This window comes from Lathyrus oleraceus, chromosome 3 (genome assembly GCF_024323335.1).
Source record: "Lathyrus oleraceus cultivar Zhongwan6 chromosome 3, CAAS_Psat_ZW6_1.0, whole genome shotgun sequence".
Classification (NCBI taxonomy): domain Eukaryota; kingdom Viridiplantae; phylum Streptophyta; class Magnoliopsida; order Fabales; family Fabaceae; genus Lathyrus; species Lathyrus oleraceus.
This window is the reverse complement of record NC_066581.1, coordinates 307,589,010-307,607,734: the sequence shown is the minus strand read 5'-3', so window position 1 is coordinate 307,607,734 and position 18,725 is coordinate 307,589,010. Positions and strand designations below refer to the sequence as shown.

General features: G+C 37.6%; 1 protein-coding gene across 1 annotated transcript; it reads right to left on the bottom strand.

Moving 5' to 3' along the window:
• Window positions 1-8,401: 8,401 nt before the first annotated feature.
• Window positions 8,402-15,736, bottom strand: LOC127129199 (protein MIZU-KUSSEI 1-like). Its single transcript, XM_051058472.1, has 2 exons — window positions 15,697-15,736; window positions 8,402-9,174 (listed from the first exon to the last, which is right to left on the bottom strand). Exons 1-2 carry the CDS (start codon window positions 15,734-15,736, stop codon window positions 8,489-8,491), a joined length of 726 nt encoding a protein of 241 aa, XP_050914429.1. The 3' UTR covers window positions 8,402-8,488.
• Between the last annotated feature and the right edge of the window lie 2,989 nt (window positions 15,737-18,725).

Genomic DNA, 18,725 nt, shown 5'->3' with positions numbered 1-18,725 from the left:
GATTCTGTATTTAAAAATGAAAGATTGTAATGAGCCTACACTTGATGAAGGGCTAGAGCCTGGTTCCAGATGGAGTATGGTGTTTGATGGCGTTGTAAATCAGTATGGAAATGGTATTGGGGCCGTGATTATTACTCCTTAGGGCGCGCATATTCCTTTTACAACAAGGCTAACTTTCAAATGCACGAATAATATGGCTGAGTATGAGGCCTGTATTATGGGATTGGAGGAATGTATTGATCTAAGGATCAAGCATCTCGATATATATGGTGATTCGGCCCTCGTTGTTAATCAGATTAAGGGTGAATGGGAAACGAATCAGCCTGGTCTCATTCCATATAGAGATTATGCGAGGAGGATTTCAACGTTCTTTACTGAGGTTGACTTCCATCATATTTCTCGAGATGAGAACCGAATGGCAGATGCCCTTGCTACACTTGCTTCAATAATTGTGGTCAGACTTTGGAATGAAGTTCCCAATATTACCGTGATGCGCTTGGATAGGCCAGCTCATTTGTTTGTGGTAGAGGAAGTAAAAGATGACAAACCATGGTATTATGATATCAAGTGTTTCCTTCAGAACCAGGTTTATCCGCCTGGGGCATCTGCGAAAGATAGAAAGACTTTGAGGAGATTGTCAGGAAGTTTCTACCTCAATGGCGATGTACTTTATAAGAGAAATTTTGACATGGTTCTGCTCAGATGCGTGGATAGACACGAAGCAGACCTGTTGATGACTGAGGTCCATGAGGGTTCATTTGGTACTCATTCCAATGGACATGCCATGGCTAGAAAGATGTTGAGAGCAGGCTACTATTGGCTGACAATGGAGTCTGACTGCTGCAAATTTGTGAAGAAATGCCACAAGTGTCAGATTTATGCTGATAAGATTCATATTCCCCCGACACTTTTGAATGTGATCTCATCACCATGGCCTTTCTCCATGTGGGGAATTGACATGATTGGCATGATAGAGCCGAAAGCGTCCAATGGACACAGATTTATTCTCGTAGCAATTGATTACTTCACCAAGTGGGTTGAAGCGGCGTCGTATGCAAATGTGACCAGGCAGGTGGTCGTGAAGTTTATCAAGAATCAACTCATATGCCGATATGGTGTGCCAGATAAGATCATTACTGATAATGGATCTAACTTGAACAACAAAATGATGAAAGAGTTGTGTAGCGAGTTCAAGATTGCACATCATAATTCTTCTCCTTAAAGACCCAAGATGAATGAGGATGTTGAAGCTGCTAATAAGAACATTAAGAAAATTATCCAGAAGATGGTTGTTACGTACAGAGATTGGCATGAGATGTTGCCATTCGCTTTGCATGGCCATCGTACATCTGTCCGTACTTCAACAGGGGCAACCCCTTTCTCTCTTGTTTATGGCATGGAGGAGGTACTCCCAATAGAGGTAGAGATCCCATCAATGAGGGTCTTGATGGAGGCCAAGTTGACTGATGCTGAATGGGTTCAGAGTCGTTATGACCAGCTAAACTTGATTGAAGAGAAGAGATTGACTGCCATGTGCCATGGTCAGTTATATCAGCAGAGAATGAAGAAAGCTTTTGTTAAGAAGGTCAAGTCTCGTTTGTTCCGAGAAGGTGACCTTGTGCTCAAGAAAGTCTTGTCTTTCGCGCCCGATTCTAGGGGCAAGTGGGCTCCAAACTATGAAGGTTCATACGTTGTTAAGAGAGCCTTTTCAGGCGGTGCTTTGATACTTACAACTATGGATGGGGAGGATTTCACTCGTCCTGTGAATTCAGATGCAGTCAAGAAATACTTCGCCTAAAAAAAATATATAGCTCACTAAGTTGAAAACCCGAAAGGGCGGCTTAGGCAAAAATGAGCGTCTCGGTGGATTAAAAATCCGGAAGGACGATCCAAGCAAAAGTTAGAGACACAAAAATATAATAATGATATAGGTATCCCGCTAGATTGAGTACCTCATCCTGGGGCAATCTAGGCAAAAATTAGGGATTTGGCAAGTAACTGCATCCTGACAAGACTTTGTTCTACAACCGTCGTCCGTCAGAGATCCTTGCTCATTATCAACCGAAGCTTCAAATACATCGGATTCAGAATTGGTGGAGAAATGGTCATTATGTTCAATGTAGCCCTTTTCCAATATATATCACCAATTTCAAATTTGTAAAGATCTATGGAGTCGTGCCATTCGCAGACTACCATTCTATCAAATAAATTTGAGCCTTCTATCCAATTATTGGCACTCTTATCTGTTTCTATTCAACAAATGTTTTGCATGTTTTGATTAAGAAAATATCATTGTTTTAAACGATCAAATTTTTTATAATTTGTTTTTAAACAAAGTGAACATTCACAATGACGAAGGGGTACTTAGATGATCCTCAGTGCTCTCCCAAGGGTGGTACGATTCCCAACAGGGTAAGATTTTTGTCCATATTCCTGGCATGACTGTATCTCCTCCCTCCGGAACCCCTTGTGGTTTATCCTACCAAGTGGATTGCTTGTTGAGAGTCGCCTCTCTTCCCTTCAGCAGAGTAGCAATCTTTCTTCCTCAGCAGCTTGGATCTCTTTGGGCAAGAGCGGTATTTGGTGGTTGATCCCGATAAATCCTTTATCTCGTCGGGTAGATTCCCCAGTAGAGTTGTTGGTGTGGTGGACCTTGTCTGTGATAACTCTCGTCCCCAGCTGGAATGATTGATGATTCATCCTCTGCAGAGTTCTTTGCTTCCTGGTATCTCTGATCCCCAACAGATTGGATACTCCCCGGTGAACTTGGCTTTCTCTCTTGAGATGTAGTACCAGGTGGTTGATTCCTGGACCTGGTTGTGTTAGATATGTCTGTCTGTCAGCATACATCATACATAAACCACGCATATTCATGCATAATTATAACATTCAGATATTCATGTTGCATTCTTTGCCATATATCGTTGTTTGCTGTCTCCTGCTATTTGGTGATATATTCCCCCAAGCAGATGCGTGTGTCTGATCTCTCCATATAGAGTCAGCTCCATAAGCAGAAAGTGTCTATCCTTTCTTCCATATTCCCCACCGGGTTATATCCTCGTGGATGTTGATTGTTTTTGTTCCTTCCCAACACATATACTGGGATGGTTTTCCCCATTGAGTTATATCCTCACCGGGACAAGTCTTGATTTGGTGTGCCTATCTAGTTTGATCCTAGATCGGTCTCTTGAGACTCTTTTCCTGTTTCCCCGTGGTAAATGAATAATTGCTCAATAATTAGTAATCATTATCCCCGGCGGAGTCTGCGGTTCTCTACCCTCATACCGGTAGTTGTAAATCCTATTTCTTCCCTTTTTGCAGAGTAACTATTTTTGCTCATCTTTAATTGGTGACAGTTATCTTCATCCAATATTCGGTAATGATATCCCCTCATCTGCTTGGATAATTGCCCTGATTACGCAATTTATCCCCAGCGGGTCATCTCTCGTTTACCTTGTTGTTGTTGGTAACGATTGTTCCTCCCCTGAATTGGTCATCGTTATATACCTAGTTTCGGTATCCCGATGCCTTTTCTTTTCGGTCGATTTATCCTTTATTAACCCAGTAACCGGTTGTGGATAATCGTCCATGCGAGTATATTATCTATGTTCTGACGGTAATAGATAGTATATCTCATGCACTCTCGGGTCTGAAGCCTTTTGTTCTTCCCCAGTTGAGTAAGATTCGTATCCCCTTTGTGGAGTCGAATATCCATCCTGTAATCGAGTTTGCTTTTAGCCCTCTTTTGGATGATGAGTGTTTTGGGAATATTCCCCAATTCACGCCTTGGTTGGTCACCTATTATATGCCCAGTAACCGGTATCCCTGGTGTTCCTTCCTCTCTGCTCCCTATTATGACTTTTTGTCCCCTGTGGAGTCAGAATCCATGAGTTGAAGTATACCTTTTAGGTGAAGTTTTGATATCTCTCACCCTTATACCGGTCTTGGATATTCATCTCTTCCTGAGCATGTTGTATCTCTCACCCTCATACCTGGCGTTCAGATCACATGTCTCCTTGAGCTTATTACCCAGTAACCGGTAATACCTCGTCTCGCTGCTTCCCCAGGAGTGTCCTTGTGGACATCCCCAGCAAAGTCCCTTAGTGGATTGTTTTCATCCGTATTTTATCCGAAGTATCTGCTGTGGATAGTTTTTTGTTGTATTGGCATATTCCCCAATACATGCATCTTCGAGTCAGCTCGAGTCTTTCCATTGGATCTTTTCCCTTTGGAATTCTGTTCCCCACGCTTTGAGTCGTGACCTGCTCGCACATTTTTATCCCTTTTCTATCCCTAGGAGAGTCCCCAGGGTCTTGGTCCCATGGAGTGAATTGCTCATATGGATTATCAGTGGCTTCTGATTTCTTTGCTTTTGTGGACACATATCTCCACAGAGTGCTACCATTTTCATACCTACACTTGCATCATGAGGTCTCTTAGGGACCAAAATTCGTCTCTTTGTTATTATTTAAGCCCATTCTACCCCGTCGAGACGAAGATTTTAACCTTCACTTCTCCGGCTAGAATGACCTTAAATAGGGGCATCTATAAGACCCCAATTTTGACCCTAAGATCCCTCATGGCATCATAACATTGCATTTGCATTGCCTCAAGGATCTTTAGCATCTTGGTTCCCTTTGCCTTTGGGTGGGACTCCTTGTGATTGGTTTGAGATCACCAAACATGCTTGAATTATACATCATTGTTTCTCTTACTTTTGTTTACTAACCAAAAGCACAAAAATGTGTCACTAAAATCTTTTGTTTGAAGCTTGAGTATCATCCAAGACACTTTGTGGGTTCTATTTAGATGATCAGTCAACACAAGGGAATGGCTTGAGATACTTCCAACAGGGTCAAATGGGGTCTATTCGTCAGTCAAAACGTTAATCTTGAAGGAGCAAAAGTTTGTCCATGAGTTGTCATGCTCGCTAGGCGAGCAGAATGGGTCGCCTAGCGAGTCCCAAGAAAAGCCACCAGAATCACCTACGCTCAGAGGAATTTCTTGAACTGACATGCTCGCTAGGCGAAGCCCACGTGCTAAAAAAAAGAAAAAAAAAAGAAAAAACGAAAATAAATAAATAAATAAATAAATAAAATATAACAGATTTTTTTTGGACTTGGGCCTCTCTCATTTGAGCCCACAGGTCCATAAAAATCAGGTTATAAATTCAGAGTTTCAGTGAAACAAAATTCACAATTCTATTCTTATTACCCTGGCAGGAAAAAGATAGTGAGAGAAGAGCTAACAGAGTTCAGAGCAACCTCCAGAGACTGAAGGGAACTCATCGGCAAAGAACCAATTCCCTCTCATATAAACCCTCAGATTGCTTTGCAAACCCAACCGGGCAATTCAATTTCATTTGTCTCTCTAGTCAGGTTTGCCTTATTCCCATTACTTTATGCTTTTAATTTGAATGCTCTGAATGTATGAGGTATTATGGGTGAATTTGATACCCTTTTGATGCATGTGTTTGACAAGAGGTTTAGGCCTCATACCCTTGGTTGCTTTTTGTGAGCTTTTTGTGAATTTTAATGGCATGATTCATATGGTTACATTTTGATTTGGGGGAAACTCTTGATTACCCTATCTTGTTTCTCTAACCTGTTTGTTGATTTTTATTTTGTGAGGGCTCACACGACTCTTGCAAAGATGGCTTGCCTGGTGTTCCACTTTATTTGTGGGATACCACCTGGAGGTTTATTCCGATTACCTGTACTGACTCACTTTCTTTGATGGTGTTTAGCTTGGAAGAGTCTTTGGGTTTCTTATTTATCTAATTGTTGTTACTTCGGATCTTTATCTGTACGGTAGATCTCTCGATCCCTTTACTTTTCCTGGATGTTACCGATTTCTTAGGTTTCGTATAGCCTCTCGTGGCATGTCATTTAAGGTTACGTGGTTCCTTCATCAAGGACTGCCTTTTTGCATGAGCGTTCCTAAAACGCAAAAAACTCATTGATTTTTCTTCTCCTAAGAACACATTATCTCCTTCTACTACAGGCGAGTAAGTCTCCAAAGGTCGAGCATCCGGTAGATTGCGTAGTAACGTCGTTCAACCCTTACCCCGTAGTTGGTCGAACTACGTTTTGCTCTGATTTTCATCCCAGATGAGATACGTAGGCATAAGACGCGATGTCTTAGCGAGCACACTCCTCTTTAACCCCTAGGTAGCCGAGCTACGAAGACTCTGATTCTAAGATTCAAATGAGATACGTATGCAGTGGATGCGACGTCCGTGCGAGTCATTTTCTTTTGACCCTTCTTTTAGTAAGTAGTACATTAGATAAACATACACGCTTTTCTCATCCCTTCAATCATGTTTGCACAAATAATTTTTTTTAAAAAAAAACAACAACCTTTGCAACAAATGTGAAAAGGGCTCCCTAGGAGTACCCAGGATGCTTTGGGTGCCTAATACCTTCCCATTGCATAACCAACCCCCTTACCCAGATCTCTGACATTTTTACTAGCTTTTGATTCGATAAAGCTTTTAGGTTTTTGTTTGCTTTCTAACCATTCCTTTGGATAAATAGAAGTGCGGTGGCGACTCGACTTGTATGATTTACCTTGGATTTAGTCAATATCTCTAATGGTAACGAATACCCCGCTACAATATCTCCTATCTTTTTTTTATCCATTTGTATCTCTTTTCTATTGGCTACTCAGATTCTATCCTTATCTTCTATCATCTTTCTTTCACATTCTCTCAACATATTAAGTCTTTTCATCACATTCTTCCAGTCTCTTCACCAAACCCCTCTTCATTCTCTCTGATTCTTTCTTCGCTCTCCTTCATTTCCTTTAACAATTTCAACTATTGATGGTCACGTTGATGATTATTCCTATTCTTCACCAATTTCACCACCTACCACATCCAATCCACCCCAACCTAATATATCTTCCACCCTCAAACCACCCGTTGTATATGATTCGAACCAAAATCCTAGAGGTGGCAAACGGGCATGCCCGCCCCGTTTAGGCCCGCCCCGCAAAAACCCGCAAAAAAAATGGGGCAGAACGGGGCGGTCATAGTTGAGGATGTGGGCCTAAAACTTAGACCCACCCCGCAAAAAAGTGAGGGCGGGGCGGGGAAAGCCCGCGGGCACTGCATTATTTAAGCCTAAAAATGCAAAAATTTATGTAAATACACGTGCCCGCAAAAGCCCGCGAAAAAAATGGGGTGGGGCGGGGCGTACACATTTGAGGGTGAGGGCCTAAATCCTTGGTCCGCCCCGCACAAAAGTGCGGGCAAAACGGGCATGCCCAGCGGGCCGAGCCCGTTTTGCCACTCCTACAAAATCCTAATCATAACTATCAAAATAACATGTTCAATCCTTTCTTTATGCACCCTCGTGATAACCCATGTCTTGCTCTTGTTTTCTCATCATTGAACAATACCAACTATCATTATTGGTCATGTTCTATTAAAGTAGCCATTCGATCCAAAAACAAATTAAGGTTCACCGATAAAACCCTAATTTATCCCACAACCTTCGATCACACTCAAGTTACTTCGGATCGCTGCAACACGATGGTGATGTCACATATCACAAATTCTATAGAAAGTGAAATATTAGAAAGTGTTTTATGGATGATCACAACTTTTAAAATTTGGCAAGAACTCTGTGAGTGGTACCATTAATGTAACGAACTTTGCATCTACGATCTCCAAGAAAAGCTATAATCCCTCCGACAAGGTGAGAGCAATATAACCCATTAATTCACCACCCTAAAAAAGCTTTGGCAGTTGTTTGATAATTTCCGACCTCTCCTTACTCGCACCTGCACCATTACCTGTAGTTGCCAACTTCTTCCCACCATCAAAGCTTAGAGGGAGTGTGACTATGTCATTCAATTTCTCAAGGGATTGAATGAATAATACGCTCCCGTAAGGTTCGAGATAATGCTTATGCACCCCTTCCATCAATCAAGAAAGTGTTTTCTTTACTGATCAAATAAGAACGTCAACAACTCAACAATCTTGATGAAGAAAAACTTGTTGCAGCCAAACACGTGTGAGGGGAAGGAAACATAGTTAAACATAGTTGCCATCGTAGAATGAAAGTGGAGGCCTGTCATTGAGGAGTGTATTTTTAAGAAATAAAACTAAACTTATTTAACCCTGATATTATATCTTATTCATAGAGAATAGGTACATAGCCCAAAAAAAAATTAAAACTCATAAGGAATTAATTTGTAAAAAATTAAATAAACTAAACTTATTAAACAATTACAGTATAAAGCAATGTCATGCTACTGTTGACCACAATAGCTTGGCACAGCTCAAAAAGGGATAATTAATCATGCTGAATGATTGAAGCTGGTCTACTTCAACAACAAAAATTCAACATACTCAACAATCAAGACTAAATACAATTTATAAACATCCTCTCTCTCTCTTTAACCTATTATATCTTGATGAATCAGAAAAGATTCAACACAGACAAAACCTCACGAAAAACAACCTACGAGACATGCAGGAACTTCACCTAGGTTGGAAAAAGAAAATACTAAGCTCTTGGCCAATGCTTCCTTCAGGATCAATCAAATGAAAAGATTCGCAATTAGTTTTAGACGAACCACGAACCCTTTCAAAATTAGCTCTAAGAAACATAAGTTGATCATCTTCTTTACGACCCTCCTTTCCATTTATAACACCAGTACCCACAGAAACACAACGCATCAAACTCAATGCTTCAAAATCACTTCTTGAAGGCTTACGCTTAACAGCATACCCAACTTTCCTTCCATTACAGTACATAATCCACAGAGGAGTTGAAAACAGGTTATTATCACTGTTACTGCAAGAGCCTGAGGTGACACTTTCAAGCACAATTCTTAAAGTTCCTCCTCTCATTTCCTTTGCTAAAACACTTGTAGGGATAGCTAGTTCTAGGAGAAGAATTGGGTTGGTGGAGTTGGGGTTGGATTGGATACAGAAACTTACTTTTCCTTTACGGTATCCGAATATAGTGCCGGTGATTGTTGTAGATGACATGAGTGAATATGATGATGGATAGTTTTGGTGACAGTTTTTTGAAGTGTTGTTGTAGTCTTGTTCTTGTTCTACTAAAGTGCAGTTGCAAGTGGGGATTAGTAGTTGAATGAGTGAACGTAGAAGGCTCCATGAACGAACTTGTTTCTGGCAATCTACTGAGGTCATGGTGGTGCCAACATCAAGCTTGGTGATGTAGGCCATATGTATGTTTGTTTGGGTTTGAGGTTTCTTTCTTTGGTTTGCACCTGGTCTTGTGTATGGTTTGGGGACAGTTTATATAGTACAATGTATGTGGGGTGATGTTAAGAAGCACTTAATTGAAAATAAATATTTGAAAAATTGCATAATAATTATAAACTTTTCTAAATTATGACATTGTTTTTTTTCTTCATTTTAATTATACTTTTTGAATTATGACAAGTGGTAGCTTTGAGATCACCAATTGTGTTATCTCCTAGAGTGATAATTAGGGATGATAAATGGGGAATGTCCATCGGCCAAAAAATAGAATGGAATAGACTCTAGTATTCATAAAGATTAAAAGTGGTAAAAAAAAATCATATTCGTCAGGTTAACCGTTAACGTTTATAGTGATAACAAAATGCTTGAACTATTTTTGTGTAAGTAGAAGTTCAATTTAAAGTGTGTTTTTTACAAGACAATTACTTCCTCTTGAACTGTTTTTGTGTTAGGAGAAGTTCAATTTAAAGTGTCTTTTTTACAAGACAATTATCTCCTCCATTTTATGGTAAGAAAGGAGGGTCTTTTATCTTAAATATGTTTTTTATTTCATAAAATTTGTAAGAATCCTAAATTTCTTATTGAGTGAGTACAAAATATAATAGAATATAAATAGCTTATGGAGTATAAATAATTAAAAAAATAATTAAATTTTAATTAACTCAAATTAACTTTTATTTATAAAAAATGAAATATTTTATATGCTTGTGTAACTAAGAATAAATGTATTCAGATAATATAACTATAAAATTAATGGTTGTACAACTTTGTCTTAATGGATGCCGATTAACTACCAACACTCTCTTTCAAATTGGATCATATATGTTTATCATTTTCAACTTGAATATTATGTTTTCATAGTTGGCTCTAGGAAGTTCCTTAGTCAAGATTTTAGTATTTTCATGACTTAAGGTGTCTGCTGAGAGAAATTAACCTACTGTCAACCTTCTCTTGATGAAATTTCTATAAATTTTTACATGTTTTCTTCTATTGTGTTGCACGGGATTTTTGGCAATGCATATGATAACTTTATTGTCACTCAATAAACTTACTTCTTTGTAAGCTTGAACTTGTAGTTATGCAAGTATCCTTTAGAGTCACATACCTTCGTAAATCCCATGAGCCAGTGACCTAAATTCTTCTTTATTAATGCTTCTTGCAACCACAACTTCTGTCTTACTTCTCCATGTCACTAGTTGGCACATACAAATGAACAATACCCACGGGTTGATCTTTTATCATTTAGTCAATCAACCCAATCTACATTTATGAATATTTCCTTTCCGCGTTTCCTTTTTGAGATATTGTATAATACACTTAATTGCTTTCACGTGAGCCTCTTTGGGGTCGTTCATGTATTGGCTAACCATGCTATAAAAAATCTAATATTTGGTCGTGTATGGATTAGGTAGATAAGTATCTCAACAAGCCTTTGGTACATCTCTTTATCAGTTGGTGGAATCTCTTTTTCCTCTTCTATTTTGACATTAGATTCTATAAAGTATCTGTTGGCTGACATCCTAACATCCTCGTTTTTTGAAGTAAATCAAGAGTATATTTTTCTTTGAGACAAATAAATTCCAAATTTTGATCATGTGATTTCCATTCCAATAAAACATTGTAACAGACCAATGTCTTTGACTTCAAATTCCTTTTCCGGCAATAGTATTAGTCATTCAGTACCTGTATACTCATCACCTATAATAATTAGCCATTCAGTTCCTCACTCTATTTCTTATGGAAATATGTAAGTTTAAGTTATGGTCATAAGTGTCATTATCAAATAAATTAGAAGATGATTCAGTGAATGGTAATTTACCTTTGTTGAGTAGGTTCAAAATCTGAATTCTGAGAAAAACCTGGGTTCTGCTTTGGAAGAGTGCATGTTTATACTTTCTTAAGAGTTTGATACTTGTTTTTCTTCCTTGTGTATACATATGATTATTTTCATCCATTTGTTAGTTGGATAATCTCTAGAGTGATTGCTTGTTGGTCAAATTAAGGTTCAAATACTATTTGGGCAAATTCTGAATTTCTAATGGTTAAGCTAGGTTTCAGTGGGGTGGATATTGGGACAAATTCTTGCTGGACAAATTTTGGTACAATTTCTAGAATAGTTTATGAGATAGATTTCAGAATAAATTCTAGGACATATTTTGATACAGTAATTTCCCAAGGTTGGTGTTCATCAATTGTCACTTTCTTCCCCCTGAATGTCACTTTCTCCCCATGAATATTAACTTTCTTAAGAGTTTGATACTTGTTTTTCTTCCTTGTGTATACATGTAGTTACTTTCCTCCATTTGTTGGTTGGATAATCTCAAGAGTCGTTGCTTGTTGGTCCAATTAAGATTCAAATACTATTTGGGAAAATTTTGAATTTTTAGTGGTCAAACTAGGTTTCAGTGGAGCAGATTTTGGGACAAATTCTTACTGGACAAGAATTTTGGTATAGTTTATGAGGTAGATTTTAGAATAAATTCTGGAACATGTTTTGATATAGTAATTTCCCAAGGTTGATGTTCATCAATTGTCACTTTGTCCCCTTAAATGTCACTTTCTCCCCCTTAATGTTAACTTTCTTAAGAGTTTGATACTTATTTTTCTTCCTTGTATATGCATACAGTTATTTTCCTCCATTTATTTGTTTGGTAACCTCAAGAGTGGTGTAAAACCCCTATTTTGACCCTAAGATCCCTCATGCAATTCCATCATAAGCATTAGCATTGGGATCATACATTGGCATCCTCCTTACCCCTTTTCATTGGGTTTGTTTTGGGAGAGATCATCAAGCACTTTGTGATTATATCATACTTGTATTTTATCATTTGACTAACAAAAATACCAAAAATATGTCTTTGCATTTGCTTAACTCTTTTGTAGGAAGAGCATGATCTCATTGATTCATCAAGATCACATCTAGGGTTTAAGACCCTCATGAACAAATAGCACAAATAAGAATTGACTCAAGAATGGTTATGAGCATCATATATGAGTCCCAATGATCTAAACATGTTATATTGATCAAGTTTTCTTCAAGAGTTTGGTGGTGATTTGCCTTGGAAACCCTAGTTTGACTGGGTATCTTGAGTAACTTCTCCAGCAAGCTATCTCACCAATTGATCAAATTTCTCAAAGGGAACTTAAAATTTCATCATCTTATGCATATATGATCTACCATGAGCCAAGAAAGTCAAGAGAATTGGAAATTAGCAAGTTGGTTGATGGTGGTTGGCCAGATGAATTCATCTGATCAAAATTGGGTCTCCCTAGACCCTATCTCCTACAATTTTCATCATATGAAAATTATTCCAAGAGAAAACTGACTCTAAATGACATATTAAACAACTTTCATGTTGAGACCTAGAACTATTTTTGCTTGTAAAATCATTTTCTATGTTGAAACATTATAGGTCATTTTGTCTAAACCCTAATTTGAAAGTCAACTTCCCAAGGACATAACTTGCTCAATTTTTATAAGATGGAAGATTTCCAAGTTTCAAAATTAAATTCAATGTGTCTACTTAAAAGTTTATGTTTGGAGTGGGAGCTAATTCAACTTTTTTGAGCATGTGATATGAGGCTACATCATAGGTCACTTTTGACCTATACCATTGATCAAGTGATTTTTCCAAACTTCAAAAATGCATAACTCTATCATTTAAAATCCAAATGACATGAAATTGGTGACCATTTTGAAAGTCTTTGAGAGAGATACAACTTTGATGAAGACACTTTTTTCATTTGAAGCTCCCCTAAAAAGTTAAGAAGGGTGGAATATTGAGACATATGGCTTGACACTTAGAAACAATTTGATATGTCAATATTTTCCAAACTTCCACCTCAAATTTATCCAAGTTCCAAGATCCAAATGAAAAAGTGTTCAACATAAAACTTGTTCCTCTTGATCTCACCTTTCCAAAGAGCCCAAATTCATTTATTTTGGACTTGAAATGCATAGGCTGTGCATGGCTTAAACAGGCTGATATCATTTGGCATGGATCAATCTTCAAACATCAATGTGCATTTGCCTTGCAATCCAAGCTTACTTCAAACCATCTGATATGCATTTTTGGACCTCAAGCTATCATTTCATGGGCCTATGTGCGCCCATGCACCATTGCATCATCATTTGCCAAATTTGGAAAGTGAAAGTGAGTGTGCAATTATCAACCAATTCAGCTATAAATAGAGCTTCAATTGCTCAGAATTGGATACACATTGGCACTAGCTTTGATCCCCCATTCCAAACCCTCAATTCTCAAAGTATAAGCCTGATAAATTCTTTTGAATTTGAGCTTGAATCTCCACTGTTTTGGAATTCAATTCTCCAGGAATCCATTGCTTCTAAACCACTAAATCCTTCTCTTGCAAGCAAGTAGAGTGAGTCCAAGCACAAGCAAGATCAAGATCCATCGAGTTTAGACCTCCATTGAAGGTATTTTCCAGAAATTTTAAACTCTTCGATTCTCTTAAATTCTTGCTCAATTCTATTGATTCTTTGGTTGTCTGAAGTCCTACCAATGTAAGCAAGAAGATTGGGTTGCTTTGAGATCAAATCGAAGAAACTCAGTTCATGTACCTCAAATTTCAATTCCACATATCTCTCAATATATTTGGAATTGGAGTGAATGAAGGCCAGATTCGAGCTCAGTGCCATTTTTTTCTTCAAGATCATGTCCTTGTTTTTCATTATGGTGATGGTTCATGGTGGACCAGTCCGGTGATGTCCACCGGAGAAGATGACCGGAGCTCTGGCTCCGGCGATGACTTGGCAAGGATGTGAACCACAGGATCCATGTATTATGTTCTAATCTTAATCGTCCCTTTTAATTACCATTTGTACAATGCAGTTGACTAACATCCATGTGGAACACGCGCTAGGGACCATCAGATATGCCACATCAATTAATGAGGGAGATTTGATGGTCCACGTAAGTTAGAATTTATGAATTTTTGTTTTAATTGCATTTTCTTCAATAATTCATATTAAATTCAATATTGATCCAAAAAATATGGGACTTTCACAAAAAAAATCAAATATTTTTCTATTTCATATTCTGAATTAAAATTATTTTTTGGATCATTATTAATATTTTTCATGAATTAATTGATTTTGCATTTGTTTTTAATTGTTTAAAAATATTTTTAAATGTCCAAAAATTATAAAAAAAATTCTCCAAGGTCCTTTGACCTTGTTTGACCTATGATAAATCTCATGGCCATTTCTTTGGTGTTTTGATGAGACTTTAGGAATTGGAGAAAACATATTTAATTTAAATGCACTATTTTATTATTTTTAATTGAATAAATGCCATTTAAATTTTGTTGACCATTTATATTGACTTGTTTAAGTTTGCTTGTTTTTTGTTGGGTCTTGGTCAAGGTTGATTTAACTTTGTCAAATTAATATAATTGGATTTAGGGGACTGATGGAATGTATATTCCATCTCCCAAAATGAATGAATGATATTAATTTGGTAAAAGTCCTCCTTTGACCAATTTGTGATCTTATTCATCCCCTTCCCACTTCATCTCATTCCTCTTCTTCATTCATTCATTTCCATTTGGCATATGACATCTCAAAGTCCTAATGCTAGTTGATTGAAAGATTAACATGAGTATGGATGAGATTAGGCCACACCTTTTGCATATTTTGTGTGTGTGGTATGTTTCATGAGCATAGTTCATAATACTATGTCTCCAACATGCATTAACACCAAAAGTCTATTTCCCGACCTCAAATAGTTGTGACTTCTACATAAATCCAATTACGATTGCTTAACATAGCGCTAAATTTGTGACATAAAAGGCATAAGCATTCTAGTTAGTGAGATTGTAAGTATCCCCTCTTTCATGGTATTGTGTGGGAACTTGGCATTCTTTCCTTCCTTTGGAAGATGTTTTGGTTCAAGGATCCATGCTTGTGATAAGTGGGTTGAGTGTTCTCCAAAGAATGTCTTGAAATGAAAAGCAAAACAAAACAAACTTCTAACTTACTAACTATTAACTTTTAATTTCAAGCTTTTACATTAATGCATTTTGCTTTTAGCACTTTATTTCATTTGCGATTGTTCATATCATTCTAATTGTTTATGTTAATGCAATTTTCACTTTGTCCATTTGGACCATATTGTGTGATATATTATGTTTGTGTACTTTGCTTGCTTGTTTGGTCTTTGACCATCAATGTACATAATAACAAGAAAAACCCTAAAAAACTTTTGAGTGGACTGTTGGTTTGATCATGGACAAAATGGACTTAGAATTTAGGCAACATCCTTTGCTAATGGGCTTGGCCAATTCAAATTTGTTGAAGAACCAAGTTCTTGCAATTTGAAATTCATCTGATACATCTTTGAAGATCATCTCTAAATTCATCTACAACATGATCATTGTGAAGCTGTTATTTTGAACTTGTGACTTATGGAACTCATCTGTTACATGGGCTATCTTGAAGAAGATCATGGAAGGGATAAGCTTGGATGTGGCCATCTTTATTTAATGCCTTGCTCTTCAGGATAATATAATTGTGCATTTGTGCGTTGTTTGATTCTAAAAGTCCAAGGGAATTTTGGGTTTCTATTGACATACTTGTCTATTGGATTGCTACTCATTTGGTCAGATCTTTTCAACTCTAAACTTTTAATTTTTATGTATAGGATAGTCTCTTCATCTTCTCCCCATTTCTTTAATTTCAAAATCTCTCGCTCCACTTTTAAAAATCTTCTTTGTGTGAACTACTTTTGTTCTAACTTTGACCACTTTTGCAAAAAGATAGAAACTTTGGCCTTATGCCATTGCATTTTCAAAATTCTTTTCTTAAATCAAATTGTAAATAAACTTAACTATATTTGACTTAAACTTTAAAAAAGCCAAAAAGAATCAACTCATTCAAATCATTTTCAGGCCTTTGTGCCTTTCAAACTTAAATTTTGTTAAAATCAATGCATCCACTTTGAAATTTGTATCACGAACTACGAGGTTTTGATCCCTCATTTTATGTTGGTACGTAGGCACAAGACCGAAGGTCTTGTCAAACACAAAAATATAATTAATGAATTCTTTTCTCATCCCCCCATTCTATTTGTTTGTGAACATCACTTTGTACATAATACATATGCACACAAAAAGGACTCCATTGGAGTACCTAGGACACTTTGGGTGCTAACACCTTCCCTCTGTGTAACCAACCCCCTTACCTGTGATCCCTGACTTTTATTAGTTTTTATTTGAAAACTTCTTACCTTTTGGGTTTTGTTCGTACTTTTTCCCTTTTCTCTTGGAAACAATAAAAGCGCGGTGGCGACTCTTGTTAATTGATCTCTAGCTTGTCAATAGCTTGATGATCATGAATTTCCCGCTACAGAAATTAAGTGGCGACTCTGTTGGGGAACAATCTCCAGTGGGTTTAGCATACTTTTTGTGTGAATATATTTGTATATATGTGATGTTTGTATATATGTATCTGTGATATAATCTGCTTGTTGTGCTTGATGATCTCTGAGTGGTGAGATAAGTTCTAACCCGAACTTGAGTGCAATTAAGATAGGAGGATGGTATAGTCATATTCGACTTGTGTGGAGTAGTCCTTAACAAGTTGGCTTGAAATCCATCTGCTCAGTGGAGACGCCTTTGGATTTGGAAATGTCACACATGTATTTGTGGTTAGGCATTACTATTTCTAATTGGGTCCGAGAAGCTGAGGACCTTAGAACATTTAACCCATATTGGCCTATTTAGGACGTAGTGCGGAAACTGTTCAAGTGTAGACTTGATAATAGTTGTTACATGATACTACACTCAGACGAGTTTCTCTTGAGAATATTATGGGTCGATGAGTCAGTCATCTTAACCCGTAATATCCGATAGATGGAATTAAGACTCTGGGAACTTTTTAGAACATGATTTACAGGTTTATCCTTAGTTCACTCCTTTGGGATGGTTCTTACCCATACTCCATGCTCGTGACTTGCAACAAACCCTTGATTCTCGGTTGATCCAATCAAGTCTTGTCAATATCAATGGAACTTGGATGTTGATAAGGTGTAAACCATAATCCACTAAAATGGATGATTGATCTTGACAATGACTTGATTCATCCCTTGACCTTTGTTTGCCTTGTGTGTGATCCCTTATTTGTGATTGTTGCATTCATGCATTCATGCACATCATAACATTCATCACATGAAAATTTCAAGGAACTAAGGTATCATTTGCAAATATTTTTAGACCATGGATTATGGACGAAGGAACACTAAGAAGTACAGTTTCAGATGTCCCGACTTGAAAAAGTTAAGGAAGCTAGCATCTTTTGTATTAGATCCCTTGGACTTCAAACAACGTCATGGGAAGCTTCTGTCCATCTTGTCTGCTGATGTGGTTGAAGGATTCTTGAGTGTATTGGTGCAGTTTTATGATCCTCTTTACCATTGTTTCACTTTCCCATATTTTCAGCTTGTGCCTACATTGGAGGAGTATTCTCATCTTTTGGGGATACCTATTTCTAGTAGAGTGCCTTTTAGTGGATTGGAGGAGATTCCCCGATCTAGTATTACTGTTGAAGCTCTTCACTTGAAGACGTATGAGATATAGGCTCATTGGGTGACGAAAGGAGGGTTATTTGGGTTTCCATCTATTTTTATCATCAAGGAAGCTACTACTTTTGCTCAAGCTGGTAGTGTGGACGCTTTTGAAGCTATCTTTGTGTTGCTCATTTATGGATTAGATTTGTTCCCTAACATTGACAGTTTTGTTGATGTTAACGCCATTAAACTTTTCTTGATTGGGAATCCTGTGCCTACTTTGTTGGGTGATATGTATTTATCTTTGCATCTAAGGAACTCTAAAGGTGGTGGAACTATTGTCTGTTGCATTACTCTTTTGTACAAGTGGTTTATTTCGCACTTACCTCAGACACCTGCTTTCGTGGAGAACAAACAATGTCTACGGTGGTCTCAGAGACTTATGTCTCTCACTAATGATGATATAGTTTGGTATGATCCGTCTTTAAGCAGTTTGCAGATTATTGATAGTTGTGGTGAATTCTCTAATGTGCCTCTCATTGGTACACAAGGAGGAATTAACTACAATCCTGCTTTGGCTCGTCGTCAACTTGGGTTCCCCTTGAAATATAAACCTAATAACACTTTGTTAGAAGGTCTTTTCTATAAAGGGGGTAAAGATCCCCAACATTTTAAGCAGAAGATTGTTCATGCTTGGCATAATGTGTATAGGAAAGGAAGATCCGAGCTTGGTCCGCGCAATTGTGTAGCTTTGGAAGCTTACACTCTTTGGGTGAAGAACAGAGCTATGGAGTTGAAGATGCCTTATCCTTGTGAAAGACCTATGTCTATGGTTGTGGTTGAGCCATTAGCTCTCCTTAACCAAGATGTAGAGGAGTTGGAAGACGTGCTCGCCAAGATGAAGCAAGAGAAGGATATGTGGGAAGAGTGTTTCCATGCTTTGAGCAAGAAGCATGAGG

Excerpts from the sequence above, each read along its gene's own strand:
- LOC127129199 (XM_051058472.1), bottom strand. The coding sequence starts at position 15,736 with ATGGCCACATCCAAGCTTATCCCTTCCATGATCTTCTTCA. Across the intron at positions 9,175-15,696 it reads CCCTTCCATGATCTTCTTCA|GCACCACCATGACCTCAGTA; the intron begins AGATAGCCCATG and ends AGCTTGATGTTG.